This window comes from Globicephala melas, chromosome 10, assembly GCF_963455315.2.
Source record: "Globicephala melas chromosome 10, mGloMel1.2, whole genome shotgun sequence".
NCBI lineage: Eukaryota > Metazoa > Chordata > Mammalia > Artiodactyla > Delphinidae > Globicephala > Globicephala melas.
The window spans coordinates 57279350-57307023 of NC_083323.1; the positions used below are offsets into that span (position 1 = coordinate 57279350).

At 52.9% G+C, this 27674-nt stretch overlaps 3 protein-coding genes across 14 annotated transcripts; all 3 read right to left on the bottom strand.

Annotated features, from left to right (window-relative positions):
• Window positions 1–791: 791 nt before the first annotated feature.
• Window positions 792–7870, bottom strand: ARHGEF25 (Rho guanine nucleotide exchange factor 25). Of its 4 annotated transcripts, none has more exons than XM_030866491.2 (16): window positions 7734–7870; window positions 7328–7442; window positions 4833–5047; window positions 4601–4696; window positions 4447–4520; window positions 4210–4276; window positions 3917–4020; window positions 3658–3727; window positions 3449–3538; window positions 3259–3351; window positions 3019–3069; window positions 2768–2845; window positions 2381–2581; window positions 2046–2226; window positions 1663–1778; window positions 794–1261 (listed from the first exon to the last, which is right to left on the bottom strand). In XM_030866491.2, exons 1-16 carry the CDS (start codon window positions 7830–7832, stop codon window positions 1151–1153), a joined length of 1761 nt encoding a protein of 586 aa, XP_030722351.1. In that variant the 5' UTR covers window positions 7833–7870; the 3' UTR covers window positions 794–1150. The 4 variants fall into 4 exon arrangements, with proteins under 4 accessions (XP_060161542.1, XP_030722351.1, XP_030722350.1 ...); XM_030866490.2 differs by having other exon boundaries at window positions 1567–1778; XM_060305559.1 differs by having other exon boundaries at window positions 792–1261; window positions 1567–1778; window positions 2381–2845.
• A 393-nt stretch (window positions 7871–8263) lies between these two features.
• On the bottom strand, window positions 8264–13605 carry DTX3 (deltex E3 ubiquitin ligase 3). 5 transcript variants are annotated; one of them, XM_030866501.2, is made up of 6 exons: window positions 13164–13605; window positions 11756–11820; window positions 11489–11565; window positions 10393–11122; window positions 9284–9501; window positions 8264–8964 (listed from the first exon to the last, which is right to left on the bottom strand). In XM_030866501.2, exons 3-6 carry the CDS (start codon window positions 11515–11517, stop codon window positions 8889–8891), a joined length of 1053 nt encoding a protein of 350 aa, XP_030722361.1. In that variant the 5' UTR covers window positions 11518–11565; window positions 11756–11820; window positions 13164–13605; the 3' UTR covers window positions 8264–8888. The 5 variants fall into 5 exon arrangements, with proteins under 5 accessions (XP_030722361.1, XP_060161565.1, XP_060161566.1 ...); XM_060305582.1 differs by having other exon boundaries at window positions 11756–12681; XM_060305583.1 differs by lacking the exon at window positions 13164–13605 and adding an exon at window positions 12442–13112.
• A 994-nt stretch (window positions 13606–14599) lies between these two features.
• Window positions 14600–26876, bottom strand: PIP4K2C (phosphatidylinositol-5-phosphate 4-kinase type 2 gamma). Of its 5 annotated transcripts, none has more exons than XM_060305578.2 (11): window positions 26432–26708; window positions 23459–23556; window positions 22688–22784; window positions 22184–22327; window positions 18497–18643; window positions 18269–18307; window positions 17564–17677; window positions 16925–17192; window positions 16652–16755; window positions 16371–16470; window positions 14600–16068 (listed from the first exon to the last, which is right to left on the bottom strand). In XM_060305578.2, the coding sequence occupies exons 1-10, from the start codon at window positions 26603–26605 to the stop codon at window positions 16390–16392; spliced, it is 1266 nt and encodes a 421-aa protein (XP_060161561.1). In that variant the 5' UTR covers window positions 26606–26708; the 3' UTR covers window positions 14600–16068; window positions 16371–16389. The 5 variants fall into 5 exon arrangements, with proteins under 5 accessions (XP_060161561.1, XP_060161563.1, XP_060161560.1 ...); XM_060305580.2 differs by having other exon boundaries at window positions 16359–16470; XM_060305577.2 differs by having other exon boundaries at window positions 16348–16470.
• Between the last annotated feature and the right edge of the window lie 798 nt (window positions 26877–27674).

Genomic DNA, 27674 nt, shown 5'->3' on the forward strand with positions numbered 1-27674 from the left:
TCCCTCCCCCCATTGTGGCCAGAGAGACCTCAGGCCCACAGGGAGACTCCAGCTCTTCCTCACCCTCCCACCCCAGCAGTCTATTGTCTGCTGAGGAAGCTCAAGTACACGTGACTGGGCCCAGGGGACGGATGGACACAGTGGGCACACCGATGCCCAAGGACCCAGGACAGGGCATCTGGACACGGATCTCTGCACGTTTGGCTCTCTGTCCCAGGGGCTGTCCCAGAAGTTGGGAGAGGTGAAGACCCCTTTGGGCTCTCCGCTCTTGGGTCTGTGGCTTGAAGAAGAATCCCTTCCTGCTCAGTATGGATATGCCTTACAACCTCCCAGACAGCAAAAGTAAGGACACCCAGAGCCAGAAGGGGACACAGCACCCCAGCATCCTCTCACCTCCCCATGTTCCCTGAGCTGAACATGGTGGCCCCAGAAAGAAAGGTACATTGGGCATTCGGAGCTTTAGAATCTGGGTGTTGGGGGGAATGGTGGGAAGTCACCCCACAGCGGGCTTTCCAGTGGGGTCTAGAACAGAGACCAGAGGGGAGGGAAAGAGGGACTGGGCAAAGGGGAGGATACGTCAAGGTTCTAGGGTTTTCCAGTAGCCCTAAGCTCCAGGTCTAGATGAGAGTTGCTGCAACCGCAGGTGAGGGACAAAGATAATGACATCTTTTATCTTACATCCCGCACCCTTCTCCTTTCACCAGGCCCCTCCTCAAGTGACTGATCTGAGGGGCCAGCTGATCTCTTCCATACCCCTTTACCCCACTTACCCCTACTTCAGCTTCCCCTTCCCTCTGCCAAGACAGCAGCTTTAGTGATATAACAAAACCTTTATTCTCAAAAAACAGAAAAAACAAAATCAAAAACAAAACCAATAGTTTCTGTCTGGCCCTTGCCCCAGCCCTCCTACCCTTTTGGGGGGGACCTGTGATGCATGCATAGGGGTGGGGGCTGAAGGAACCTATGTTTCTTGGGCAGAAAGAAGTCTTTCTGAGTCTAGGTTCCCTCCTGCAAGCTGACACTCCCAGCCTCGCCCACCCTCCAGATACACCAAGAGGGAGGAATTCTGGGGCGCTGCCAGAAGGATTGCCCTGAAGTTCCTGGGGGAACAGAGTGGCTGAGTCAGCACCACCCCCATGGCCTTCACCAGTTACAGCTCATCTTCATCCAGCTTGGCAAGTCTGGCTTGGCAGGGGGGGGCGTTTGGAATTGGTGGAACTGGAGGAGAGTCATGAGGAGCTTGGGGGATGTCACTGGAGGCCTGAAGAGAGACTCAAGTCAGAGGACCACAAAAGTTCAGGAATCCACCCTCACTCCTCTCTTGTCAGTGTAAGCCCTAGTCAAGCCACCCCCTCTTGCCAGACATCTTAGATTATCTGAGACCATCAGCTTCTCTCAGGGTTAAACTGGAGTGGGGGAGGGCAAGAGATGGGAAGTAGGAAGGGGCAGACAAAAGGAAGGTGGTGGAAGAAAGGAATGATACAGGGGAAGGAGGTTTGGGGATCCTGGAACAAGAGAGGACCTCCCCATTCTGCCCTTACAACCAGGGAATTCCATTCCTCATACCTGTGTGTCCAGGGACAGGGGGACTCTGGCCACCTGCCCTTTGGGAAACAGCAGCAGGGAGGGAAGAGAGCCATTGATGGGTGTGTGTGTGCTGACCTGGGCCTGATCTCCAGGCCGAATTCTCCCGGGGCTCCCCACCCCAGGACCTCCTGGCCGTCCCAGGCTGTTTGTCTGGCTCTCCCGTCTCTGGTACTCAATGGGTGACTGCAGTGCTGGGGCAAACAAAGGGACAGAAGGAGGGTTACAGCAGAGACACGCCCTTTCCCAGGGGCTCTGCTCTCAAGGACTGTCCACCAATGTAAGTCGCTTGAGGCTTTAGGGGATTCTGAGTTACTAAATCTTGAGCTAGTTGTGGAAAAGTGAGGATGAGGGATGGGGAGAAGCTGGGGTGAGGGCAGGGACTGGAGATTGGGCAGTGAGGGATTCAGGAGATCCAAGGACCAAGGGAGGATGTCGGGGAGGGAGGGTGAGAGCTTCACCATTGAGAAAGTCCCGCTGGCTTTCCAGGATCTGAGCCACTTGCTTGATCCAGGCCTGACTGACCGCAGGGTCTGCAGTTTGCAGGACATAGCGCTGGATCCCACCCTCTGGCCCTCTGGAGGTCAGTGCAAAGCGGCAAGGGTCGCCTTGGAGGTTCCCCTCCAGTCCCAGGCAGCTCACCTGGATTGGCAAATAAGAGGTAGCCCCCCAATTCTTCAGGCCCTCTCTGGTTCCTGTCCCCTCCAACAAATCCAAAGAGGATGTGAGGGGCCACCGTCCTCTCAGAGGCCTCCCCTATCCCAGTCAGACCTCTCCCTTGGGACACCCTCCCCACCTTGATGCTGCTTTTGTACACATATCCAGGCTGCGTTCCACCTCTCACTCCTCCTCCCAGGGCCTCGCTGAAGATGATGATTTGCTCAAAGAGGAAGACACGTCTCTCTCGACCCCGAGAAGACAGCAGCCCCCCAGCCTCGGGCTCTGTGACCCAGAATGTGTCCTGGCCCAAGAGCTTCCCCTGAGCAGTCAATTTGCCCTGAAACCAAAGGAGAGTGGCCTTTGAGAAAAACAATAAGAGAAAAGGGGCAACTCTCTGCTCCTCCCTCCTTCCCCTGACACTCCCAACCAACCATCTCCTGTCAGCCCCAGGAGAGCACAGTTCCCTGTAAGGATCTCCTGAGTGCTCAGCCTGGGGCAGAAGAGCATTGCTCCATCCCTGTACCTCAAACCCCCGCAGTCTCCCCAGGGTCATCATGTCATTACAGCGCTTGGGTACGAAGCACATGACCTCCACAGCTTGCTGGGACACAAGTGAAAAGAAGAGCACTGTCATCATTGGAAAAGAGGTGTCTTCAGACCACGTCTCTATCGCCAACCAGCCTTCCCCTTCACCACCCGTGGAGCTGGAGGAACCCAGGAGACTAAGAAGATGAGGTGTGCGTGGTGTGTCCTGTGAGATCTGGGAGTACTCACCTCCAGCTCTTCAGTTTCCATCCCAGCTCTACTATAATACTTGAGAAAATCCTAAGACACAGAGAAGAAATGCTCAGGGAGGTTATGAGAACATCCTCAAAAGCCCTCACATCCTCCCCTGAGGACACAGGTGAGGGCCGCCCCCGAAGTCTGGGTGGGGAGCCTTAGGAAACCTGGGGAGACGAATGAGGAAAGGGCCATCCCAACCAGCCGTGCCCCCAGGGAACAGGTGGCCCCGACCTTGAGCAGCAGCTGGTATTTCATGATCCTCTGCACTGGTTTGATGAGGAGGTCGTTGAGCTGCAGGCGGTGCCCCAGCTGCTGCCGGAGCTCCTGGGGACAGGGACAGATGGGGTGGTTTTGCAGCCTGGAAAGCCTGCTCATGCTGACGATTCTGTCCCCCTTTCCCCAAGGTATCTCAGCCACTGACCTCAAAATAGCTGTCCCCAAATTCTGATACCACATGCTCTGACTTGGGCTTATTCTGACAGTACACCACATACATATGCAGGCGGCGCTCCTAACAGGAGTAAAATTCAAGAAAGAGTAGAGTGAGCGAGGAGAGAGGGCACATCTCCAGAAAGTCCTGACCCACTCCCAAACCCCTCCCCTCCTGGGCCCCACTCTCTCAAGCCTCACATGTTTGATGAATAGCTGAGCCAGCCAATCAGGATCCTTCAAACACCTCTGTAACTCCTGCAGGAAATAGCTGGAGGAGTAGGGAGGGAAAAGGTTGGTCAAATACCCCTACTCCAAGCAACTCAGAGCTGTCTGCCCTGGTAGTGTTCCCCGCGAAGTCTCTCCAAACATTCCTCAGGCAACAGTGGGCCCGTGGGTAGGATACAGAGACCACCAGACATACGCCCCTTCCCCTCGCTCTCAGGGATCCATCACTCACTCTCGATGCCACTCGTAGATTTGCTGGATGTTCCCAAACACAATCCTGTCACGACCTCGAAGATTCTCGGGTACCCCCTGAGCAGCCATGGTGGCCATGTAACCCTGTGGGAAGGTTGGGTGGGAACATGAGTGTGTGGAGCCAGTCCTGGTGGGAACCTCCCCTCCCCAAGAAGTCCAGGATGTAGGGGAGACTGGGAAGGCGGGACAGAGGAGCAACAAGGCATCTCCTAACATTAGCCCTGGGGAGAGGGAAGGGGCTGGGCCAGGGCTGGGAAGGGAAAAGGGAGCTACCTCTACAATCTGCCCCAAGTCGTCCACGTACGTTTTCTCTGTCTCTACCAGTTCAGTCAGGACGTACCTGGGAAGAGAACAGGTTTAGCCACTTCCTCCCTCCTGGACTAGAAGCCCCTTCATTACCACAGCCAACCTCAGGGGAAATTCCAAGTCTCAAATCTAAAATGTGAGAGACAATCCTCTGGAAGTTGTGCGACTGCGGGGGTCCGGGATAGAGAGTGTGTGGACACTTACATACTCCTTTCCAGAGCCTTCTTCTGGTCCTCTTCACTCTCAGGGACTTGGGACAAAGTCTCCTCTTCAGGTGGCTGTAAGGAAGAACATCCCAGAGTAAGCAAATGGATGCCTCTTGGGTGAGGGAAGCCACGCCAGACTCATGTCTTCATACCTGCGTCTTATCCCCAGGGCCCCCCAACAATGTGGTCAGCAGGGTCAGTTCTGGCAGCTCCTCTCCTGTGGCTAAAGCCGGTTCCAGCATCCAGTTCTGGGGGCCAGAGGTCAAGTCTCAAAGGTCAGGGACAGTAGCTGTGTCTCCCCAGTGACCAGTGGCCCCCTCAACCTGCCCTCTCCCAGCACCCTTCATGGATGTCCTACATGCTTCTCTGGTGCTCCCTCCTCACCTCATATGGTCCAGCCTGGCCACCTTCTGCCTCAGTTTCCACACTGAGACAATGTTTAGAATGATCCAACCATCTTCTCAGGCCACTGACTGGCCCTGGGGGTCCCGGGGAACAGGGGCCAGAGCTGAGGCCAGAGCTGGGGCCAGAGGGAGCAGCCAGACCCGAGGCAGCTGAAGCCGAGATACTCCCCTCACTGCCAGCAATGGAATAGGATTCTAAGGGGGGTGGGGTAGGGGGAGAAAGGGGGTGATAAATTTTGCTTCAGTTCCAGATTCAGGGTCCCTAGGGAGCTCCGAGAGTCTCTGCTCTGTGATGCTCAGCCCCTGTCCCTCAGGGCTCACTTTCTTGCCATCGTCATTGGAGTTGGCCGGGAGAGAAAATTTCACCAGGACACCCTTGGGAAGGACAGAAAACACCTGGCTCCCTAGGCCTGGAACCCCCAGTTACATGTGGGGGTTCCCCCATATCTGAGCATGGCACCAATATGGGGGTAAGGGCAGCCATCTGGGAAGACACTGGAAGCTGGGGGTGGCCATCTGTTCTCCTACAACCCTCCCCCTTGCAATGGGTACAGACCATTCTCTGAGAAGGGTGGTGGCGGGGGGGGGGGAGAAAAAGAGCTTAAGAGCCCATCTGCCACCCCCAGACCCCTCCTCCACCAAGTGCACTAGTTACTATAAAAAGAAAAGACCTCTGCAGCCCACCTTCCCAGCACATGCACAAACCCAATAGAGGGGGCAAGTGAGGAGAGCTCATCGGTGTTATCCTTGGCCTGGGCTCAGGGACAGCGGAGCTGTGATTTGGGAAAAAGCCCCTGGTAGACCCCCCTCATCCCTCATTCCTCCATCCCCCTGTCCTTCTTCAGATCTGAAGTAGATTCTCAGCAGAAGGATTTCAGGGAAGATGTGGTCTAGGCATAAGGGGATTGTGGATGGGTTTTTCTCACACTCAGTCGAGAGGAGTCCCCTGCCCCTTCCCCAATTTCCTTAACTTTTAACTGTTAGAAATTTGAAGGCAAGAGGGGATCTTAGAGATCATCTATTAGGTCACTTTCCTGGAAAACACAGGTATAGTCTCCAGCCTCTAAATCCCTAGGGCCGGGACAGACACAAGTCCTGAACCCTCAGCCCGCCCCCCACTCAACACTGGGCCCTCGCGACCTTACACTCACCATGTCCCCCCCGGGCGAAGCAGCAGACGCATTTTGCCAGCACTTTTCGGATCACGCGGGGACAGGCACAGCGACCCCCCTTTTGCCCCCCCCGCATGGCGCCCGGGCCCCCCCACACCCCCGACCCGGGCAGGCCATGCAGGGGGAACCACGGGGGGCGGGGACGGCGCAGGGCGCACACCCCCCCTCCCTCCTACCCCGCTCCAGGCTGGGGGAGGCGGGGGGAGGGAGGGAATTGGAAGGCGGGGGTCCAGGGGTAGGCGGAAGTCTGGTCTGGAAAAGGGCTGGGGACTCTGTAGAGAGGGCGGCGCGGGGCCGGGCCGCCGAGCTGGGCGGGGAGGGTTTCCGGAACCCAGTCGGTGCGGGGCCCAGGGTCCAGATGTCCAGCGGGAAGGGGAGGGATGGTGGAGGAGGCTGGGCCGGGATGCGGCAGCCGCTCCAGCTGCGTCTCCGGCCTCCCGGATTGGGGGTAGTTCTAGGCCTGGTCAGGGGAGGAGGCGGGGGCCGACTCCCCGAGTCACTGGCGCTGCGCGGGTCCCCGCCGAGCGGCGAGCAGAATAACAGGCCCCGCCGCCGGGTCGCCGCGGGGAGGGGCCTCTGCGGCCCAGCTCCGCCTTCTCCCTCGCTTTCCCCCTTCAGCCAGTGCTGGGTTCCCGCCCCAATTCCCCCTTCCCCAGGCACCACCTCGTACCCACTCCAAGTCCCCAGCGCCTCCGCCCCTCCTCTCTAGCCTGGGCTCCCCAGCCCCGGGTTCCCCCTCCCTCCCGCATCTCCGGCTCCGACTGCGGAGCACTGGCGTGGGGGTTAAGCCCGGCGGCGGGGTCGGCTAGGGTCGCCCCTCGGCCTCTGCGGCGGAGAAGGGCGCGGCGGATGGGGCCTTAGCCTGTGCGAAGAGGTCCTGGGGTTGGGACTGTCTCTAGCCGCGCAGGGGTGGACAAGGTCCCCCAGTAGGGGATGCGTGAATGGGGAGCTCTTTGTGGGGAACACAGCCCGGGTGCCGCCCTCTCGCCGGACCCTTCTTTCCTCCGGGCCCCGGGACTCCAGCTGAGGCTAATCACCAATTAAGGAGAAGTCCTGGAGACTCGGCTGGCGAGGGGCCAGGGGTGGGGCGCGGGGACACTACGCCAGCGGGGGCTCGGGACCCGCTGAGATGGGGGACACACAGCGGGCTAGAGGGCGAGAAGAAGCGTGGAGGTCTCAGCGTCTATATGGGTCTCATGCAAATTAGATGCGAACCTTTATACTAATACGAGCAGCATATTTTTTAATTCGCCACTTTGCGCAGCATGGCAAACTGTGCCCCACCCCACCCCTAGCTTCTTACCGGGCAGCGGAGCCCAGGCGGGGACCTCGCGTTCGCGCTCCCCTCTCTGATTCCCCTCCGTACAGTTAGATTCTGGCTCGGTCCCCCCCAGCCCTAGGGGGCTTCTCTTCGGGGGCTGCGGGGACAGAGTGATCGTAAGAAACCCGCCCTCCACGGCCAGCCTAGACCTCCCGCTTCCCCTTCTCCCTCCTGTCAAAATCCACTTTGTTATAAAAGGGTCTTCGCCAAGGCTGGGGTGGAGGGAGCAGTTTACCCAAGAACGTGCCTATGATGCTCTTAATGGAACTTTTGGATTCCTGCGACTACCCCGAAGGATTCTTGTTTGCGGGTAAATTGAGTTTGTGGGGTGCAGCCATCCTGAAGCCCCCTAAAGACCCCCGACCCCACCGTGGTCCCCCTTTCTTACCCCCTCCTGCCCGGGTAGGGCGCATGCGCGCAGCATGCCCCCCATGACCCCCAGTATCCGGTCAGTGCGGCCAGGGGCGGGGCGCTCCGGGGGCTTCATGCTGGACCCCTACCCTCCTCCAAGTTTCAGAGCCGAGGGGGCACGGAAGCTGGGGGGCTCTGAGGCCAGCGTGCGTCCGGGGAGTTGCAGCCGCGGAATCCGCCCCCTGCCAGGCTCCGCCCCCACTCCCACCCCAGCCAAACTTTTCAAAAGGGGTAGGGTTGTTCCTTTCTCTGCAACTGTAGTTCAGCAACAAACCCCACTTCATCCTGACTCCGCTGTCGAAGCACGATCCAAGGCTTCGCAGTTTTATCTTGGAGCCCACTAAGTACCTGCCGTTTTCCCAGGCCCTCTGGAGGCAGAGAGCCTGGGGAGGCGCCCAGGGAGTTCCCGATCACCACCCCCTTCTCCCTCTCAGCAGGTCCAGCTCCTCACCCCACCTCCCAACCCCCCACCCCCGGCCCACAGAACAGAACGGGTGTGGCTTAGAGAGTTGCATATTTTACTTTATTTTTATTAAATTAAAAGCTACAGTCTGGCGGCGATTCCAGAACAGGGTAAGGAGGCTCCTTCTAGGGGGCAGAGAAGAGTGGGAGAAAGACTGACAAAGACAGAGACACAGGAGAGAAAGGACAAGGTTAAGGGAGAAGGGGTATTGTTTCTGAAGAACATATGCGGCCGGCTCTACGGGGGCTCACAGCAGCCTGACCCCTCTCCCCGAGCAGAAATTCAGCAGTGGAGCAGTATGGGGGGGGGGGATCAAGAGACCCACTCCTCCCCACCCAGGTCCTTTCTCAGCTTAGTCACTGGAGCACATCACAAACCAGAAAAAGCCAAGGGCAATGGAGGGGGCAGGAAGACTGGGAGTATGTACAGGGGGAGGAGGGGAGCAGAGCCTGGGACATCAGACTCTGCCAGAAGAGAGTGGCTCACACTGCACTGAAGCACTCAGCCTGTGGGGGACTGGGGAAGGGATCGCCCCTCCTTCTCTGAACCCCTTCCCCAGTCAGACAGTCCCCTACTTGAGTGATGAGGGGGACGGAGGGAGAGACAACAGAGGCTCCCACTGGGTCCTACTGAAGGAGAACAGCAGGGGCCTCCCAAAGGGGATGTCCTTCAGTCATCGGTGATGCCCTTGGCTCTCAGCTCCTCTTGCACCCGGGTCAGGTAGGTGGGGTCCGGGTACCCAAACCTGGGAGCAAAGAGAAATGAGGGTCAGGGTTAGCCGTTCAGGCTTACTCATATTACCCCCAGGCTCACCCTCATGCTGGTGCCCCATTCTAGCCCCTCCCCACCTTCCCTGAGATTATCCAAACCCAAGATAACTGAGCCCAATTCTGCTTATTTTTGTAGGTTAAGCTGGGCACATTAGGACCAGGATGACTACAGGAGAAACTGGGACAGGCAATATGGTTGAATAGTTTGGGGGTGGTCCTCTCCAGTTAGGAGGCTCCCAGAGAGAAATGGGGAGAAGGGGTGGAGCCAAGGGAAGGGAAGAAGGCGTTTCGCACAGCTGTGGTCCCCCTGTGCAGCTGGTCTTGTGGTGGATATCGTTCCAGGTGATGACATTCGGTCTCCCTGTGGTCATGGACGTGCCGATAGTGAAGGTGAGACGCTGGTCAAATGCCTTGCGGAACAGGGTCAGCACCTTGTTGCCCTCAGGGCAGTCCGGGAGGTAGGCCACCCGTGTGGTGCCAGGATACCGAACTCCTGGGTTTGGGTGTTCAGCCTGGGGTGGGGGAGGCAGAGTGGGCAGTGAGCAGCTGGGCATCTTGAGGGTCATCCTGGCCAGCCTTCTGGCCGTACACCCCCAGCTAACGCTGATGGGGCAGCGACAGCCTGCCAGGGAAGGTGCAGCTCTAGGGTCTGGGCAGCAGAAGCCTGTTTCCAGACAAAATCCTCATCATTAAGAGGTCCTTTCTGCTGTCCCAATCCCTCAAGCCTCAATTCAGCAACAAATGAATTCTCAAAAGTAGCTAGGCCTTACTCTCCAGATAACTCAGCAGAAATGTGAAGACTGGGAATAACTGGTCTTTCAGCCTTCCCTTCTCCACCTGAAACACTCCCAATGCATCTTCCACTGTCTAACCTGTTCTATTTTTCTATTACTCTCCTTCAGAGCTTCCTCATCACTCTGCAAACCCGAACTGGACATTACTCTTTGTCAAGCAGGAAGACACCTTTACGTTCTTGACCGCTCCTATTTTAACCTTCCACTGTCATCAAGGTTTTCCCTCTCATAAATCTGGAATGGAGTAACGCTCCCAGCACTGTTAAGGGGGGTCAGACCCTTCCCACCGTGCCTGTCCGCACCTGAGCCACCACGTCCACAGACTCCACCTCTGCCAAGAATAGATGTCAACATCCAAGTTCATCAAAGAAATAGAATTCAATTCCTTTCTCTCATACCTATTTTCACGGGTGCCTTGGGGTCATGGGGATGGAAAAGCTAGGCTTCAAGGGGGCCTCTAGCTCCAGGGCACTTGAGTGGGAAGGCATACCGGGAGACAGCAAGACTGTATCACATCTAACAAACATACTCCCCCTCCCCCAGTTTTCCTAGGTCAGAGAACAAGCGCAGGGAAAACCAAAGGGTAAGGGCAGGCCATAGGCTTCTTACCCCCTGGACACCGGGCGGGAAGACGTACTGGATGACGATGGTGCCGTACTTCTCATAGCTGGGTAGGAGGAGTGTGGCATCCTTAGAGACCAGCATCCGCCCATTCTGGGGCTGGTTGCCCACCAGCTGCCCATAGAAACGGCCACACATGGGGCAGGCCTTTTTCACCTGCAGGGCCCGGGTGATGCAGCCCTCGCAGAATGAGTGCCGGCACTTCTCTAATGTCTTGGCATTCTGGATCTCCCCCAGACAGATGGGGCAGGTGCTCTCCTGCTCTTCTGCCTCCTCCCGAAGGCGGGGGGGAAGAGGAGGGGGCAGGGGAGGAGGAGGGGGGGGCAGCCCCCGTGCCCCTGGGGGCAGGAGTGGGGCTGCTCGGAGAGGGGGCGGGCCTGGGCGGTGCAGCTCAGGGTGCTCCCCCCCACCCCCCAAAGCCAGGCAGCCCATAAGCTCCCCCTGCCTCTGAGCTTTCTTCAGCTCTTTCTCTGCCTCTTTGAGCAGCCCCTTGAGAGCCTTCCGGGCCAGGTAGAGCCCATTGGGAGGGGCTGGGGGAGGGCCCTGAGGGGAAAGCTGGAGGACATAGATGTCAGAAGTCTCGCCGTCTATGAGAATGGACACACGGTGCTCCTCCCGAAGCCGGGCCAGCCGGGCAGGGGTCTCCTTGCTGAGGAAGTCCCACACAGGCTTGGAGACAGTCACTTTGTTCTTGCAGGTGCCTCCACAGGCTGCCATTCTGGACAGGACGAACGACACTGCCCCCAGGGTGAAAAGGACTCAGGGTGGGGGGTCCCCATTTGACAAATATTAGTGCCTCCTACTTCCCGTTCCTTTCCAACCCTATATTATCTCCACTCACTCAGAGGTCAACCCCCACCTCCTCCCCCAAGTTCATGTTCTGTTTCCTCTTATCTTTCAAACTCCAGCACCCACTGAAGAGCAAGAAAGCTTCTATATCTTTATTATCATCCAAGCCGAGCATCAATCTTGGTTCTCCTATACTGCTCCCGAGATCACAGAAACAACCGGCCCCTCCCCCCACATCAGGTGAGAACTGAGTTCTGTAAAAGGAAGGGAGATTTTTGCCCTCCTTTTTGCTCACTTTGATCCTGAAGAGCTTAGAATTGGCATGCAGGCTCTCTCTCTCTGTTCCTGCTCCCTACTTGTAGGTTGTGTGACCTGGTGGGTGGAAAGGGAAAGGAGGGAAAATGAAAAACCCCTTCTCCCATTTCCACAAGCCCCAACCCAGCAGCCCACTTAACAGAGACAGGATCTGGGTGTAAGTTACTGGGAATGGGATTACTTGGAACGTGGAATAGAGGCAACCAATTTAAAGGTGAAAGTTGAGGTTCCCATGAAAGGCAGATACCTGGAAAGCCCATGGACGATGAGAGCAGCAGAAATCCCTCTGTTTCCACACTCAGCTGACCAGGACTGGGGCAGGGGGAGTGGGGGGGGACTGGGTTAGGATGACAAATGTTACCATTTTCCCCAGTCTGCCCAGAAACAAAACCTCCTCTTTCATTTCCTCTCCTTGTCTCTTGCAGAATTCCATCCCCAGCCACTCTCCAAGTTGCTAAAGAAGGAACTTCAGCATGCTAACTTTCCTCTTCCTCAGCTCTGAGGCTCTTAAGAAAGCCTAGGGGCATGGATAAGAGAAGTCTGGAAGGGAAAAGCCCACACAGATAGAGGTCTTTTTTGCCACCTCCCTCAGGTCACAAGGACAAGAATATTTCCTTTGCTCCCCAATTCCTCGCCCTACTCCACATTCCCGAATAATTCAGCCCCTATTGCTAGGGAGCCTTCCTTGAGAGTTAACCCGGTCCCTTCTGCTGGAGTCTGCTTGGAATGCCAACAAAGTGGCAGCAGCCCCTGCAATAAGAAAGTTCTCGCTGTCGCTGTCACCTTTTAAACCCGGCAGGTGAAGTCCAAGCCTGCCAGCTACCTAGGCTACATTTAGGGAGGGGTGGGGCTCAGGCAGAGGGATCCGCTGGAGCAGCCTGATGTTTCCCCGGAGTTTTGCCGTGTTCAGCTACAGAGCTATCCCTACAATACCTCCAAATGCAGCCCAAATAGAAAGAAGGGCCATTAGCGTGACCTCAATTCCTTGACTGATCCATAGGGGAGCAGCTCTCCGTTTGTGCCTCCATCATAGTCCCCTCAAGGCCAGATGCAGCTCAAGATTCAGAAAGTGAAATTGGAACCCTAGAGCCTCGGCTCATACTGTCCATCCAGGTGGAACACCCTCTCCCCATCAGAGAGAAGCCAGGACCTAGGTGTCCTTTGCTCCGAGTCCTGATGGCACAGAAAAGGGAGGCGGGGCCACAGTTTATGCTGGGTCCGATTCCTCTGGAGCAACCCAGGCCGGACACGGGGCCTGTCCCTCTCGCCAGACAGAGGCCGCCCACAGGGGCAGCCAGGAAGGGCCAGGGTCCCTGCGGGCATCAACTGAGGCATCTCCACCCCTCCCCCCACGACCTCCTGCAAGACCCGACCCGGAACCACCTCCCACATGGCCCGCTCGGCAGAGCCCCCGCAGCCCCACAGCTGGGTGGGGTGGATGTCGGCCCGATCGCGGGCCCCAGAACCCCCGAATGGAGGCCAAGGCTGGAGGGTGACAGAAAGAGCATTAGCGGGGCCTGGAAGGGGGCCCCGGCGCCGCGCGCGGGGGAAGGAGGCGGAGGAGGGGGCGCAGGGGGAACCGGAGGGCGCGCGGGGAGGTGTGAGCGGGGCCCGGGGGGCGCGCGGCGGGTGTGGGGGGCGCCGGGCTCACCTACCTCTTGTCAGCGCCGCCATTGCCGGTCACATGACTGAGGCTGTTGCTGGGATGACGGTCTGGGCCTTAGCAACCAGGGTGGGGGGGAGACCCCGAGAAGGTGGCGGGGGGCGGGGGGGGAGTTTGCAGGGGGTGCAGACTGAGGGAAAGGGAAGGAAGAAGGATGGCACCCCCCCTTCCCCTTCACGGGTAATAATCACCGTTTGCTTTGACCCCTTCTATCCACAAGCCCCCGCTCTTCTGCCCCAAAACAAAAATGGAGGCGCCGTCCCAATCTTCGGAGGCTTGGGGTGGTATCGTGGAACCGCGGGTGGGAGGTTAAATCTCTTAGAGACGCCACCCTCCTCGCTTCCCCCTCCCGGGAGGGGGCCCTCTCCCTTTTCTTTCCCAGCCAGCTTCGTGGCAGCTTCTGGGAGGTGGTGGTGGATGGGTGGGTGAGGCGTGTCGCTTAGGTAGATGGGGAAGAGAGGGCAATTTCTCTGTGATCCTTTTTCTAGAAAGGCCTTTGAGGAATATGGAGTAGGAAGAAGAGTAATAGTAAAAAGCATTGGTTTTAAAAAATAAGTCCAGGACTAAACCATTTCAACCCCCTGCCTCATCGCTTGCCTTTTCCCAGATTGTTACCTTCTGTGACCCCGCAAAACCTGCTCCCAGATGGGTATTGGTAAGTGTCTGTGATTTTTCTCTTTACACAAACAGGGATACTGAGGCTGGTGCAGAATGCGAAGTGAATACATCTTTTTTTAAAATGCCTTGGAGTGATGGTAGTATCAAGTTTATGGTTGAAATAGAGTTAAAAACTCTCAAAGAAAAAAAAAAAAAAGCTCTTCTCTCTTCTGCTTCCCACATCAGAGCAATCTCCGCCCCCAGTCCAACTCACTTCCCTGGGGCCACATCAAGCCAGGTTTTTCCACCAGCCAAAAGACCTCCTCAGCCAGAAGCACCGGATGGATCTCCCAGACTGGCAGCAACTTCTGATAATCCACCCCCTTTTCTTTACTCCCTCTCCATCTGGATGGTTGGTCACTTTCTTCATTACTTTCCCAGGACCCTGCTGTACTCTTCCTGCCCTGCAGACAGAGGACTTCTCTCCAGGAAGCCTGCAGGAACACTGAATTCCTTCTCCTTTAGCTCATGTGTGCTTGGTGCTCACCTTTACAGAGATGGGAGTGTGATCTAGCCCAAAACCCTGGGGGAAGAGGGAGGGTCACATCATCTCAGCTGTCCCTGGCCCCCCTATAGCTAACTCCCACAAAATTGGGGAATGTTTTCCATTCCCATGCACACTCCTCAACACCTTTTTAAGTTCACAGCCATCTACCTTGAAACCCATATCCTTAGGGACCCAACACCTTAAAGACCAATCAGAATTCTTCATCTGGTCTCTGCATCCCTAAGCCCAGGCTTCCAAAATAGCAAGAGGCATTTCTGTGAAGGAATTTGGATTCAATAATTTATTTTCTATATAGTGACAGCAACAGGAGTAAATACACAAGATCTTTTTTTATTAATTAATAAAACAAAAAAGATGAAAAAAAAACAGAAGCAACAAATGAAGAAGACCATAATGCTTATGATACATCAGCCACATGGTCAGAAAACCCATTTCTAAAGAACAGTTGCTGGTGTCATGGAGTTTTATTGCATTCAACAGGGGAAGGTAGATGGTTGGAATGAAAAAGATCCATCAGCCTCCTGACAGGAACATATTATAGGGACTCTAATCCTTAACTAGGGACTCCTCTTGTGAGCAGAAGATGGAGGGGCAGGAGGAATTCTCCTTTATGACCTCATGACTTCTTGTGAGACAGATCAGTCCAGGCAGATACAGAGCAAGAGTCTTTGTACCCCACAGGCCACTCGTTGGTGCCCATCTTTATGTTTCAGAGAAGTGCAGAAGCCTCAGGGGGGATGTAGGATCATAAGAAGAATGGCTGCCTGAGCCCCAAGGGCATTGCGGGGAAGGGAGTACACTATCTCAGAGTACACTATCTCAGCTCATCTGCTACATTCTGAGAATATCACGTATTAACTCAACTATCTTTGGAGGAGGCCGGGTTATGGCTCTGACTCCTCTCTGGGGGTGGAGAGTGAAGATGACAAAGGCGGCCATCTGTCCCCTGAGAGACACAGTAGCAGTATAAGATGAACAGAATAACAAATCCAACTGGAAAAAGCGTTTGGGAAGGAGAGGGGAAGTAAGTATGCTATGGGCACACTTCCAGAGAGTAGAGGAGGTTCCCACACGTGAGACTTCCTTTCTCTTGAAATAACCAGGGTTAACCCAGGTAGAGATATTCCCTTCTGCTCGGTCTAAAACCTTAGGGGTGGCTAGACATGAAGAAAGGAAATTTAACATAGGGAGTGAACCTTATACCCCTGGCTCATCCTCCCAGCCTCCAGAACTGGCCACACCCCCAATGAAGGGTTCCAGCTCCAGGAGGGATGTGAGGTCCTGGTGAAGAGCAGTGACAGTCAAACCCAGGATTCAACACTGTGGCCATCTCTGGTGGGGGTGAACGTGGAGTGAGGGAAGAGCCTGGAGAGTAGTCAACCCTCAACAGAGACCTCCAATTCCCTGCATAATCACAAGAGTCCTCAGAGGTCCCACCTCCATGAGCTGCCAGCCCGCCCACCATTCTCCACCCCAGCCGCATAAGATTGGCCATATCCCATCGTATGTGTGCATGCCTGCACCCACATCTGTAGTATTTTGAAAATCTTCCATCCCAGGGCCTACGGGGAAGGAAGTGTGCCACAGTGAGCTCTATAAAGTTATCAGCAAAATTCAGACACTCTTAGTTCATCCCACACAGCAAAGTGCATCCACAGTAGCAGCTTGAGCCAGGTCCGTCTGTCCAGTCAGGTCCTGAAGATGGCAAACAACACCCTTCCCCCAGCTCCTCCTATGTTATAGAAACAACAGGACATTTTACAAAGATCAAGGCACTTGGGAGAGAGTCAACAGTAACACTAATGAAGCAAGCAGACTTGATGGAGGGGAAGGGAGAAGGAAAGGAAGAGGAAAGAGGACAATGTATTTCTGAGGGCCAGGAAGAGCCTACTCAACAAGAATGAGTTATCTGGGTGGAAGAAGCCTGTAGCCTGAAGTTAGCAAAAGAGAAAGAGCAGAAGAGTGGCCAGAATACCCACAATTCCCCCAAAGCCTCTCAGAACCCCACCACCTGGAACACACAGCAGCAGTCACCATGGAGTCAGGCAGTCTCTTAGGCAAAGATGTTGGTAATAAAATCCAGGAATCGCTTAGCATACTGCTCAGGATGGACAGTAGAAATCTCTGCCCCCGCCTGTGAGAGGAGGTATGGAACATGGTGTCAGGCCCCGCACCCCTCCCCGACTCCCCACTCTCAGTTCCACTCCAGATCATTTCCATACCCAACCCTTCATCCTTCTGCCACCCCACTGCTCTGGCACAAGAGGCTCTTGAATAGTCAAGACAAGAAAGGAAAGGCTTTAGAGAACCCTCACCCCATGCTTGACAGTTTTGGCTGCGTGAGCTGCTTTCTTCTTGGCATCATACTGTGTCAGGATGTCAATAAGGCCCATGAAATACACCTCCTTCTGAGGGGCCCCTGGGGAAGAGAGACCAGCAATGAAGAGCAAGTACAGTCCCAATTCCCTCTCCCCAGGAACCAGTCAGATCTGTTTTGAAAAGCTAAACAGCCTCTCCACCCACCACCCTGGTCTCTGTCCTCCAGGGACCACCCTCCCCACCCTTAAAATTTCCAGGCTTTTTCTCACCCTCAGCACTCCGGATGGCATAGACATCAATGAAGGATTCAAACTCTCCAGGGCCCAGGGGCCGGTGGGAATGGATGTAGCCGCCGATACCCTCAGGGGAAGTGCCATAGGAGCCCACCAGAGCAGGAGGTCCGGTCAGGGCACAGTCCCCATCCCCCTCTGACTCCTCCTCCCGCACAGGCCCCTCCTCCTCTGGTTCAGAGCCGCGAATGATGTCGTGGATGCCCAGCAGAAGGCTGTAGTCCATGATCTTCAGCTGCACTAGGAACTGAAACCCCACTGACAAATGAGAAGCCCCAGATCTCCCTCTCCACTCCCAGGTACCACCCTTATACCTCCATCCCTGAATTTCCGGGGCCCTCCTGGGGAAAAGAAGTGTAAAAATTGAGGGTTGGGAGTATACCATTGCCCTTTATTACCTAATTGTCCTGGGTATCTAAGATCATTCTTTTAGCTCAAGCCAGCCACCCCCTCCATAAGTCACCTCTAGAGGATTTTCATGATTCTTATCCAACTCCCCTATATGCAGAGAACCCAAAGGGAAGGGGACGAGTTCCCCTGTATTGTGAATGGGCAACTGCCCTGTGGGGAGCAAAAAAGGGAAACAAAGCCACTTCCCACAGCACCCCAACCCATCACCTCCACATCTCTCTTTAGCTTCTCTAGAAAGACTTTCTTCTCCTCTTCAGCAATATAAACTTTCTGGTTCTTGTTGAGAAAGTCCATGTCCTTAAGGGTGGGCAATTCTTTAACCTGCGAATAGGTAAAGGGACATCTTGGGAATACAGCCCTTACCCCACGCTCTCAGAAAACCCTGCTCTATGTAGGGCTTTGTCTCTGACTCTGGGGTGTCTAGGGGAGACAGATTTACAGCCCATCTCTCAACTGACTTAACACTAGGATGCTGCCCAGAGCCTGTTCTTACCTCTGGTGGCTTCCCCAGACTCAGCCACTGCGGCTGTACCCCAAATCACACCCCCCTACTTTCTGCCTATGGTTTCAGTCCAGAACCTCCATTCTGACTTTTCTTTCTTCTGAAGCAAAAACAGCTGCTTGAACACAGAGCTCAGAATGGGAGGCGGCTGGTAGGCATTTTGCTCTTGAAGTCTGACATTTTCACGCATCCCGAAACCTTCCACATGGACTAACCCATGCCAGTGACAAAGAAGCTCTTCCCACTGCCCCTTCCAAACAATCCCTGGATCAGGAAAAGTCTACATCTCTCTTCTTTCTGGTGGTTTAAGATAAGAGTAAATAGCTGGGGATCCCTACCTCTTTATCCCAAGAAGGTCCCTTTGACCTGCCCTCCCCCATCCCTCACCCTATCATCTAAAATTATATCACCTTCTCCTTATCGCTGGCTTCCCGGGACACTAGGGAGCCCTGTGGAGAGACCCAAAGACAAAGTCAGCAGAAGTGGCTAAAAGAACAGTCAGGACCCAGCTCCTAAGACAAGTCCTCAAACTCACAGCCCTCTTTCCTTTAAAATGCATCATCCAGTGCCCTCCCTGGCCATTCCCCTCCCTCAGGTCATCAGGAGTCTCCCCTTCAGCCCTCACCTCCTCTCCTTACCTTGAGGTCATACTTCCTGTGCACAGGGAGACGGTGGCTAAACATGTTGCGCATCACAAGCATGTAGCTGTCTTCGTTGTCCACGCTAACCCGGTACATCCCCAGGAACTGGGGCAGCAGTGTGTTGCCATGGCACTTCACAATGTACTGAGGTGGAAGGGAGGAAGGAAGGGGAAGAGGCTGAGCAGCTCAGGGATGGGAATTCAAATGCTACTATTCCATAGGGATTCAAGTAGAGGTTACAGAAGCTCCAAAGGGGTGTGGGGACTTTCTAAAGATGCCCCTGGTATCCGTGCAGTTTCTGAATCATCATCTCCTTTCATTTATCCCATATGTATAATGTCTCTTAAATTTAAAGTGGGGCTTCCCTGGTGGTGCAGTGGTTGAGAGTCCCCCTGCCAATGCAGGGGACACGTGCCCTGGTCCGGGAAGATCCCACGTGCCGCAGAGCGGCTGGGCCCGTGAGCCATGGCCGCTGAGCCTGTGCGTCCGGAGCCTGTGCTCCGCAATGGGAGAGGCCACAACAGTGAGAGGCCCGCGTACCACAAAAAAAAAAAAAAAAATTTAAAGCGCCATCTCTCCTTTTGTCTTTATTATTCTTTGAGATGGGGAAGGGTACATGTTATTATCCCTCTTTATACACAAGTAGTCACAGAACCAGTAGTAGAAATTACATCAACAAAATGATTTTATCTAGACCAGGGGTCCCCAACTCACGGGCTGCGGACTGGTACCAGTCCTCGGCCTGTTAGGAAGCAGGCCGCACGCAGGAGGTGAGTGGTGGGTGAGCTCGCCATCGCTCGCATTACCACCTAAACTATCCCCCGCCCCCGGCCCCAGCTCCAGTCGGTGGAAAAATTGTCTTCCACGAAACCGGTCCCTGGTGCCAAAAAGGTTGGGGACCACTGATCTAGACCAATGTTCTTTGGTGGGCTAGACTCCCACAGTAAAAATGTTTGCAAGATGGCCTATAATCTGGATTCTTAAAAAAAATTCCTCTTTCAATGCTACAATCTCCCTCAGTGTTGCTGCCTACTTCTCTTCATAGCCAACCTTCTCAAAAAATTAGTCAGCCATGAGTCCACTGCCTCTCTCTCATTCATACCTCAAACGACTGAAATCAGATTATACCCTCATTTCTCCTCTGAAATTTCTCTACTCCTCACTGCCTCAAATCCCTCAGTTGCCAATCTCATGGGTATCTAGTCATCATATTTCAACTGGCTGGCACTAGATACTACTGACCAGCCTCTCCTTAAAACTCTCTTCACTCTGAGCTCCCATCACACCACTCCTCTCTATCCTCAAATCCTGTGTGGAATGCAGTAGGGCATAAATCATTAAAAGCATCTGACAACTCTCGCCAAAAAGACCCTGACATGGCGCTGGCCCTTGGGGCTTCAGTCTCAGCCTCACCGTCAGCCACTCAGGGGAAGAGGTCTCTAGATCTGTCCCCTGGCAGGGACTTCTGGGGCAGAGCTGGGGATAGAGGCCTGCGGGAAGGAGGAAAACACAACCATAGCAGAGCCTCTGGGCAGCAGAGTAAGGCCTCTGACCACGCGGCCTTACTTTTGTTCTCATCTTCCCTGCTTGGGGCCGTGGGCATGGCTTTAGAGAGCCAGGGTAGTCTGGTCACTGGGAGAACAGAAGAAAAAGTTTTTGCTCCTTTGAACCTGATGGGGGAGGCCATTTGCATGTGGAAAATGCTCTGTACATTGGGGACTGCCTGTATCTGGAAGTTTCATTAACTCTTAGCATCCTGTTCTCAGCCTCCAAGCTGTATTGAGAAGTTACTAGTCTGTATTTTTATTAAGCCTTAAAACTTCTTTTATGTGCATTTGGTGCCAACTTTTTTGTAGAGCTGTATTAAAAACAGCAAACTTGTGCTCACGTCTCTATGTAACTTTGAGAGGAGCATTCTGTTATTTTTACAAGGCAGGAGTGTGTATAGCTGTTGAATTAAACTTAGCAATCACGTTAAAAAAAAAAAAAAAGCGTCAGACAACTCTTAGTCTCCTTTATGGGCTCTTTTCTCTTCTTGCTCCGGAAGGTTCTTTCCTCAACCTTCTTTTCATTTCACTCGACACATCCATAATCTTAAACCCGAACGAACTTTCTGGCCAACCCAATATAATACATTCATGGCGATAATTACCATCTATTCACCTATGGTTCTGAAATCTAGACTTCTAATCTAGTCCTCTTTCCCAAACTCCATACCCCAACCACTTATGGGACATCTATATCTGCATGAACTGAAGAAACCACAAACTCGACATGCCTAAATCCAAACTGTCTTCTTCCAAAAACCTGTTTCTTTTTCTGCTTCCCAACTGTTGGTCACTGGGCACCCAGTTATCCCTAAGCAGGAATTTGGAGCGCCTCTGCCTTAATTCTCACAATTCTCCCAAAGGTCTTTCCACCTCCACTGCATCATCCCTCCAGGCCCTTGTCATTTCTCACCTGGACTATTACAATTACCTCCTAATTGGTATCTCCACTCTCAGTATTTCCCTCCTGCAATCCATTCTCTAAAATGCTGACACAGGGATATTTCTAAATAACATATATATCACTCCCCTGCAAACCACCTTCAGGATAAAGCCCAAACTCTTCGTGTGGCTTATAAAACCCTCACGGCCTGGCTCCTGCCTAACTGTTTTTCCACAATACCTTATCCCAGCCACACTGAATTTCTTGCAGTTCCACAACACCAAGCTCTCTCATGGCTCTGTGCCTTTACAAGTGCTGTTTTCCTTTGCCTAGAGTGCTCTCTTCCTCCTTGTCCAATGGCTGGTCCCTACTAGTCATGCAAGAATCAACTTCTAGGATACTCCCTCTAAAAAACTCTCTTTGAGCCTACCAAGTGCACCTCTTGCCCCAGGTGAGTTGGGATGCTCTTCCTCTGCCACCCCAGAGCATCCCCTAGATACCTTTACTCCTTGCACGCAGCTTGCTGTGTGCTAACTAACGCTAGCTTACTGGTCTCTGCCATTAGAACAAGAGAAATTCAAGGGCCACGGCCATTTCATTCACCTCTTTCTCTACTGCCTCACATAAGACCTAATAACAACAGACATCCAATATTTGTTGAATAACCAAAAACTCTTTTAGAATCTTTCATTTATTCCTTGCTCATTGATTTTGGTGAGATTTTTCTTCAGTAGAAAGATATTCAGGCATGTTTTTACTCCCAAAATAGTCCAGAAACTTCACATTCCAAATTCATCTGATCGGATAGAATAGTTTCCCTAATCCCACTTAGGGCTGGATATGATCATGGCTTCTCTCCTCCAATCTATCCCAATTGTGCACTTATCCTGGTTTTCTCCCCAGACTGCATTTATTCCTGATAGTACATTTGGTGTTAACACTTCATCTAATTCTGACTTAGTCTAAAGTTTATACTTTGCTATACATGTACCCTTTATGTATCTATCAATTCACAGCGGTTTTAGATTAGAAGTGCCAAATAAGAAGGAACACGAACTCTTCTATTTAATCAAACACAAATCGGTATGCAGAGGCTCTCTTTTTGAAATGCCTTGTTTTCAAAAGTATGATGTCAAATGCTTCTTGGGGAGCAAAATGGGCTATAGGGAGAAAGAGGGATAGGAAGTCTCCCAAGTGCTCTGGAGCTGAGTTATGAGTAGGGAGGGGAAGAATGAGGCTGGAGAGAGACCTGACCTGATGGTAGTTGGAGAGGTTGCTATGCATGTCAGCAATGTCCTCACTGGATACTTCTTTGATGACCAGAGTCCGATCATAGGAGATAAGGAAGCGACCATCACTGCCTTCACTTTCACTCGGGGGACTTCGGGTAAGGGACACCTGGGGACACAAAATAGGCTAGAAGCTCTTTTCCTCCCCTTTATATGGAGATGCAAGTCTAGGACAGTGGCCAACTGAACACACCTGAAAGTGGATAAAATCTTGACGTAAGAGGACGAGCAAGGGTTCTAAATTTGGTGTCCATATATGGACTAAATGAAATTGAAAGCAAAAATTTTAATGTATCTACATTTCCCCCCAAGGACAGGGTTTATAGCTTTCTTCAGATTTTTTTAGATGCCTGTGACCACAAAAAAATAAAGAATACCTGTGAAGGCCCTCATTTCTCCAAACATGACTGTCCCACGGATTCCCCAGTTGTTAGGGAGAAAGGACTATCCTCACCCAATGGACTCTCACCAAGTAATCCTGGTCATCAATAGCAAATCGATCACGCAGGTTCCTGAAGACCTGGGGACAATACTCCTTGAACTTGAAATGACTGGGCAGATTTTCCCTGCAATAGAGGTTTTCAAGATAAGAAACAAGGTAACAATATTACCTTATATTTATGTAGGGCTTGACACTTTACAAAGCACCTTCACACATATTACCTTATTTGACTCTCATAAAACCCTTGTGAGGTCCTTTAAAGGTGTATTATTCCCATTTTATAGAAGGGGAGACTGGCTCAGGGTGGTTGAGTGACCTGCTGAAGTCACATGACTGGTAAGCGGCTTAAGCAGAACCACGACCTACTGCCCATCCAAACAGCAGCATTTCCCAAATCTCAGGCAAGTCAGAGACATCCCTAAATAAGCAATAGGTCTTGAATGGCATCTTCTGATACTAGGAGGGCTTAAAGGACTCAGGTATTTCTTTCAGGGAGTCCCTCTCAGAAGCTAATGGTAATGGCATCTAAACGTATTTATTACTTTGTGAATCTCCAGGCTAGAGGAGAGGCAAACTAGTACACATAGATAAGGGTGTAAGGAACATTGGAAATTATTTTAGTGGTTTCTTTAAAAAATACTGAATTTCTGCATAGGAAGGAAGGTTAGACAATACAATAACAACTTGTAAGTTGTCTTCTAAATCTAAAACCTTCAACTCATTCAATCTTAACTCTTAAAATTATTTATTTTCTCTTCTAGGAAGGCTGACATGAGAAGGGTGGGGATCCCCACATACCTGCGGAAAAGGTGATTGTTGACCTTGATCTTGGAGCTGGCCTTAAAGTCATCTGGCAGCAGCATCACCGGGGGAGGCACCTGGCTGAGCTCATTGATCTGATAAGCCAACACAAGAACAGGAAGCCAGTGAGCAGGGGTGTGGAGAGCTACTTATGCACTGTGTCTGGGCAAGAGTCAGAAAAGGGCAAATCAAACCTCATTCCCTTAAAAACGCTGGTCATGCATATGCTTGACAAAGGTCAGAGTATGTGTCTGCCATCTGCTGCTGCCCAAGGCCTGCAGTAAGCAACCCTTGCACACAGCCCCTCACACTCCCGCCCCCGTGGAACTTCATGCTCACAACAGTCACTTTATATTAGGCAAACTCTGTAAGCGACTCTGGACTATTTTTTAAAGCTGTGACAAATTCTAGAGAAAAAAAAGACCCTCAGCAGACTCAAGACATTCAAGACAAACAGTTCCATGCTCCACTGGAAACAAAAGGTGTTTTCAAAGTACAAGGAGAGTTAAGGGGACTCTGAGGGGTCGACAGCAGCGAGAATGAAACGTCCATATCCTGAAGGAGGCATCTCCTTACAAACAGGACCAGTCCTTCCTGACCACTCTGACCCAGTTCTCTGTAGTAGGTCCCCACCTGCCTAGGTGTAAGATAAAAGAAAAACAGCTGATTTTAGAGGGAATGCAGGCAGGCAAAGGATATGAGCTCATTAGGCATCTGTTCACTGAAGTCAAGCCAACCCACATCCCAAAGGATGCAAGCATCACATGCTCTCCTCAGCCCCAAGAATCAGCAGTCTGCTAATTCAGGGTGGAAAGGGGGATCCTGCACTAAGAAATGCCCAGGAGATGTGCTTTCTCCCCACTGTTGCCACAGTATCTTTCACGCACCCTTATCACTTGACTCTAACCTCTAGTTTACGTGAGTTCCCCACCTGGGTTGTGAGCTCTGGTAAGGACCAGTTCTAGTCATCTGCATCACTCAGGTGCCTAGCTAGCACAATATTTGGCCCACAGTGGTCCTGAAGTGTTTATTAACTGAATAAACAGATGCCTTGCCTATCCTTACTTGATCATTCGACAGAGGTTATGAAGTGTAGTCTAACCTAAATCCCATACACTGCAATGAAAAACCAGCTCCTCTCATTCTCAGTAGAAAAGGAGGACAGAACACATTCCTCCAGAGGGAAAAAAAAAAAAACCCACTAGAGATTCCCAGCCTAAAATTCAGCTACAGTTCTTCATGCCCCCTCCTCGCCACCTGCTGTTAAGCAGGCTGAATCATCACTAAGGCATATGTTCAAGGAATTTCTCCATTCCAGACCCTTGAAGTAAATGTGTGCTGGCTGGAGGGTGGGGTATTGGGGCTAAAGTATATATACCTAGGGAAGCTGAGGCAGGTCTTATGTGTAATTCCCCAATCTTACCAAAGGAAAACCCTCCTTCTTAAGTTTCCCAAAGGGACGGATGGATGAGTCATAACAGAGACAGCCCACCTCCATCAGCCTTGCCCATACCAAGTGCCTTAGACGGAGCTGGGAGCAGTCCACAGAGCCACAAATGCAAAAGGGAGCTGACACACCCCCAGATGACTTTCTAAGCCACAAATAAAAATGTGACAAAAACTGTATTCCTCCTCATCCCCTTCCACCTCCACAGCACTACCATGACTATAATGTTTCAAGGAAGTTGAGTTTTTAAAACATTGCTTGGGGGCTTCCCTGATGGTGCAGTGGTTGAGAATCTGCCTGCCAATGCAGCGGACACGGGTTCGACCTCTGGTCCAGAAAGATCTCACGTGCAGGGGAGCAACTAAGCCCATGTGCCACAACTACTGAGCACACGTGCCGCAACTACTGAAGCCCGCATGCCTAGAGCCTGTGCTCCACAACAAGTGAAGCCACCGCAATGAAAAACCCACGCACCGCAACGAAAAGTAGCCCCTGCTCCCGCAACTAGAGAAAGCCCGCGGGCAGCAACGAAGACCCAACACAGCCAAAAAATAAATAAATTAAAAAAAAAAATTTTTTTAAATATTGCCTGTCATATTCAAGGTCACTGCATCCCTCCAATCCAGATCTGAGGGAAGGGGGGCAATGGCTGTGCTTCCTTCACCTGAGGTATCCTCAGGAAAGTAGATGCGCCGGCCTCTTTTGGCCTCCTCCAGATTCCCAGGCCAACCTTCGACAGCAGTTCCCTGATTCTAAAGTTCACCACCATAATGTCCCCATGACCAGAGCTCCTGAGCCAGCTCTTTGGTCAAAGATGACCCCCACTTACACCAAATACCATTACTCCAGCCAGCAATGGGTTGCAATTAAGACCAAAGGCTTACATACATTAAGTGCTGAGTAAGTGCAACCACTAGGCTCAGGGTGGGGTAGCTTCTCTGAAATGCTGTACCTCTGGAAGGGAAAGGAAAGGACATGCAGGATTAGAAGGTCCAGGAAGCCTGGAGCTTCCCCCAAAGCCAAGGTTCCAACGTCACTGACGGCGGCTGTAAAGCAAGGTGCAAAGGAGAAGTGAACGATTCCCTTCATCCAGTTACCCTCTCCGCTCCCTTTCTACACTCACACTCTCACTGGAGACCTCACCACCACCAAGCCAGAAAAGCTACTCTCCCTAATGTCCTTCCAGACGGAGCCGGGTCCCGGCCGGTCTCCGTGGCCTGAGGCTGGAACGGACTGGAAGGAAGCAGGGAGCTGGATTTCAGTTGGGGAAGATGGAACCAGAGTGGAGGAGTAACGGGCGGAGGGAGAGACAAAAGTCTACGTTAAAAAAAAAAAAAAAGGTCTACAGCGAGAAAGTACGCTGGGTGAAACACCTGAGGGCAGGTGGGCAGACCAGAACAGCCTGGGGGAAAAGTGGCAGCGCTAGGGGCTCCGGAGGCGGGAGCCTGGAAACAGACAAGCCCGGAGGAGCTCAGAGGTTCGGACAGGGCCTCCGCGGGGCCGGGGCCGGGGCCGGGTCTCACCGAGTGGGCTACGCCCCACAGGAACACGCCCATCAGCGGGTCGGCCGCCCGGAACACCTTCACCTTCTGCTGCACGAAATGCTTTTTCTTGGTTTTGGAAGCGAAGCCGAAACCTGTGCCGGAAGCCGCTGTCGGCGCCGGTACAGTGGCCGGCGGGACCGAGGAGGACGCCATAGTCTCCCGCACACCCAACCGAGTGAAAGCCGGAGCCGGCCGCGAAGTGGTCTCCCGACCCCGGAAGCGGCGCTCACCTGCGCCTCCGTCACGTGACCGGAGGCTGGCCCGCAGGCGCGCGAGTAGGGCGGGGCAGGCTGACTCCGCCTCCTGGCGGGCGCACGTCTGCCCCAACGCCAGCGCGTTGGCTGGACTCACCTGGCGGTGGGGAGTCGCACCGAAGCCTTTTGCCCTGAGGGCTGCGAGCAGTCCGCGAGGTCCAGACCAGTCATCCAGGCGTAGGGGATGCTGCCTGAACTGGCCTGATTTAACCCCTCGGTCTAGGACTTCTTTGCTGCAAAGTCGCCGCCTTCCGGTTTTGCCCAGTTTCTAGGAATAACCTCCGCCCTGAAGCTAACCCGAAAGCATTTCTTTACGAAGTAAGAGATCCCTTAAGTGGGTTTCGTGCTTTTAGAAAGACCTCTCAGGCATCATTCTGGAGGGTGACCAGAGTACTGCAAAAGTCTAGGCACGAGATGAGGAACTAAAACAATGATTATTGGGATGGAAAGAAGGGGCTGGCATCTAAAGGTATAGTTTGATGTCAGTTTGTAAAATCCTTAGTGGATGTGGGATTTGAGGGAAAGGGAGACATTGAGAATGAATCCTAGGCTTCTGGCTAAGGTGTAGAGAGATGGTGGTGACATGAAAAGGAGCAGTTTTGGTTGAAAACAAGAGTTCAATTTGGACCGTGTTTGAGGCACCTGAGGGCAGCCGGACATATGGGCCCAGAGTTCAGCAGAATGATCTGGGCTGGGGATAAAAGTTTAATTTTTGCGAAGAAGCTGTAGGTGAGGATGACACCTCCCAGGGAGGGCAAGGAAAGGCTGGACCCTGGTATAGGCCACCATGTGAGAGGCTAGTGGGAGAAGACTGAGAAGGGGTGGCCAGAGAAGTAAAAGGGGCCAGGAGAGCAGGGTCACAAAAGCCAAGGGAGTTGAATTTCGAGAAGGAAGGAATGGAGAGCAGTGTCAAATGTCATGGAAAGGTGAGGCAAGACATGGAAGGAGCAGTGCCCATTGTCTTTGGC

Excerpts from the sequence above, each read along its gene's own strand:
- ARHGEF25 (XM_060305559.1), bottom strand. The coding sequence starts at position 7,832 with ATGAAGCCCCCGGAGCGCCCCGCCCCTGGCCGCACTGACCGGATACTG. Across the intron at positions 4,521-4,600 it reads GCCCTGGGGATAAGACGCAG|CCACCTGAAGAGGAGACTTT; the intron begins GTATGAAGACAT and ends TCTTCCTTACAG. Across the intron at positions 2,227-2,380 it reads TGTACAAAAGCAGCATCAAG|GTGAGCTGCCTGGGACTGGA; the intron begins GTGGGGAGGGTG and ends TTGCCAATCCAG.
- PIP4K2C (XM_060305578.2), bottom strand. The coding sequence starts at position 26,605 with ATGGCGTCCTCCTCGGTCCCGCCGGCCACTGTACCGGCGCCGACAGCG. Across the intron at positions 18,308-18,496 it reads ACAGGAAGTATGACCTCAAG|GGCTCCCTAGTGTCCCGGGA; the intron begins GTAAGGAGAGGA and ends GTCTCTCCACAG. Across the intron at positions 17,678-18,268 it reads AAGCCAGCGATAAGGAGAAG|GTTAAAGAATTGCCCACCCT; the intron begins GTGATATAATTT and ends ACCTATTCGCAG.
- DTX3 (XM_030866501.2), bottom strand. The coding sequence starts at position 11,517 with ATGCCAATTCTAAGCTCTTCAGGATCAAA. Across the intron at positions 9,502-10,392 it reads TCCCGCCCGGTGTCCAGGGG|GCTGAACACCCAAACCCAGG; the intron begins GTAAGAAGCCTA and ends CCCCCACCCCAG. Across the intron at positions 8,965-9,283 it reads TGCACAGGGGGACCACAGCT|GTTTGGGTACCCGGACCCCA; the intron begins GTGCGAAACGCC and ends CTTTGCTCCCAG.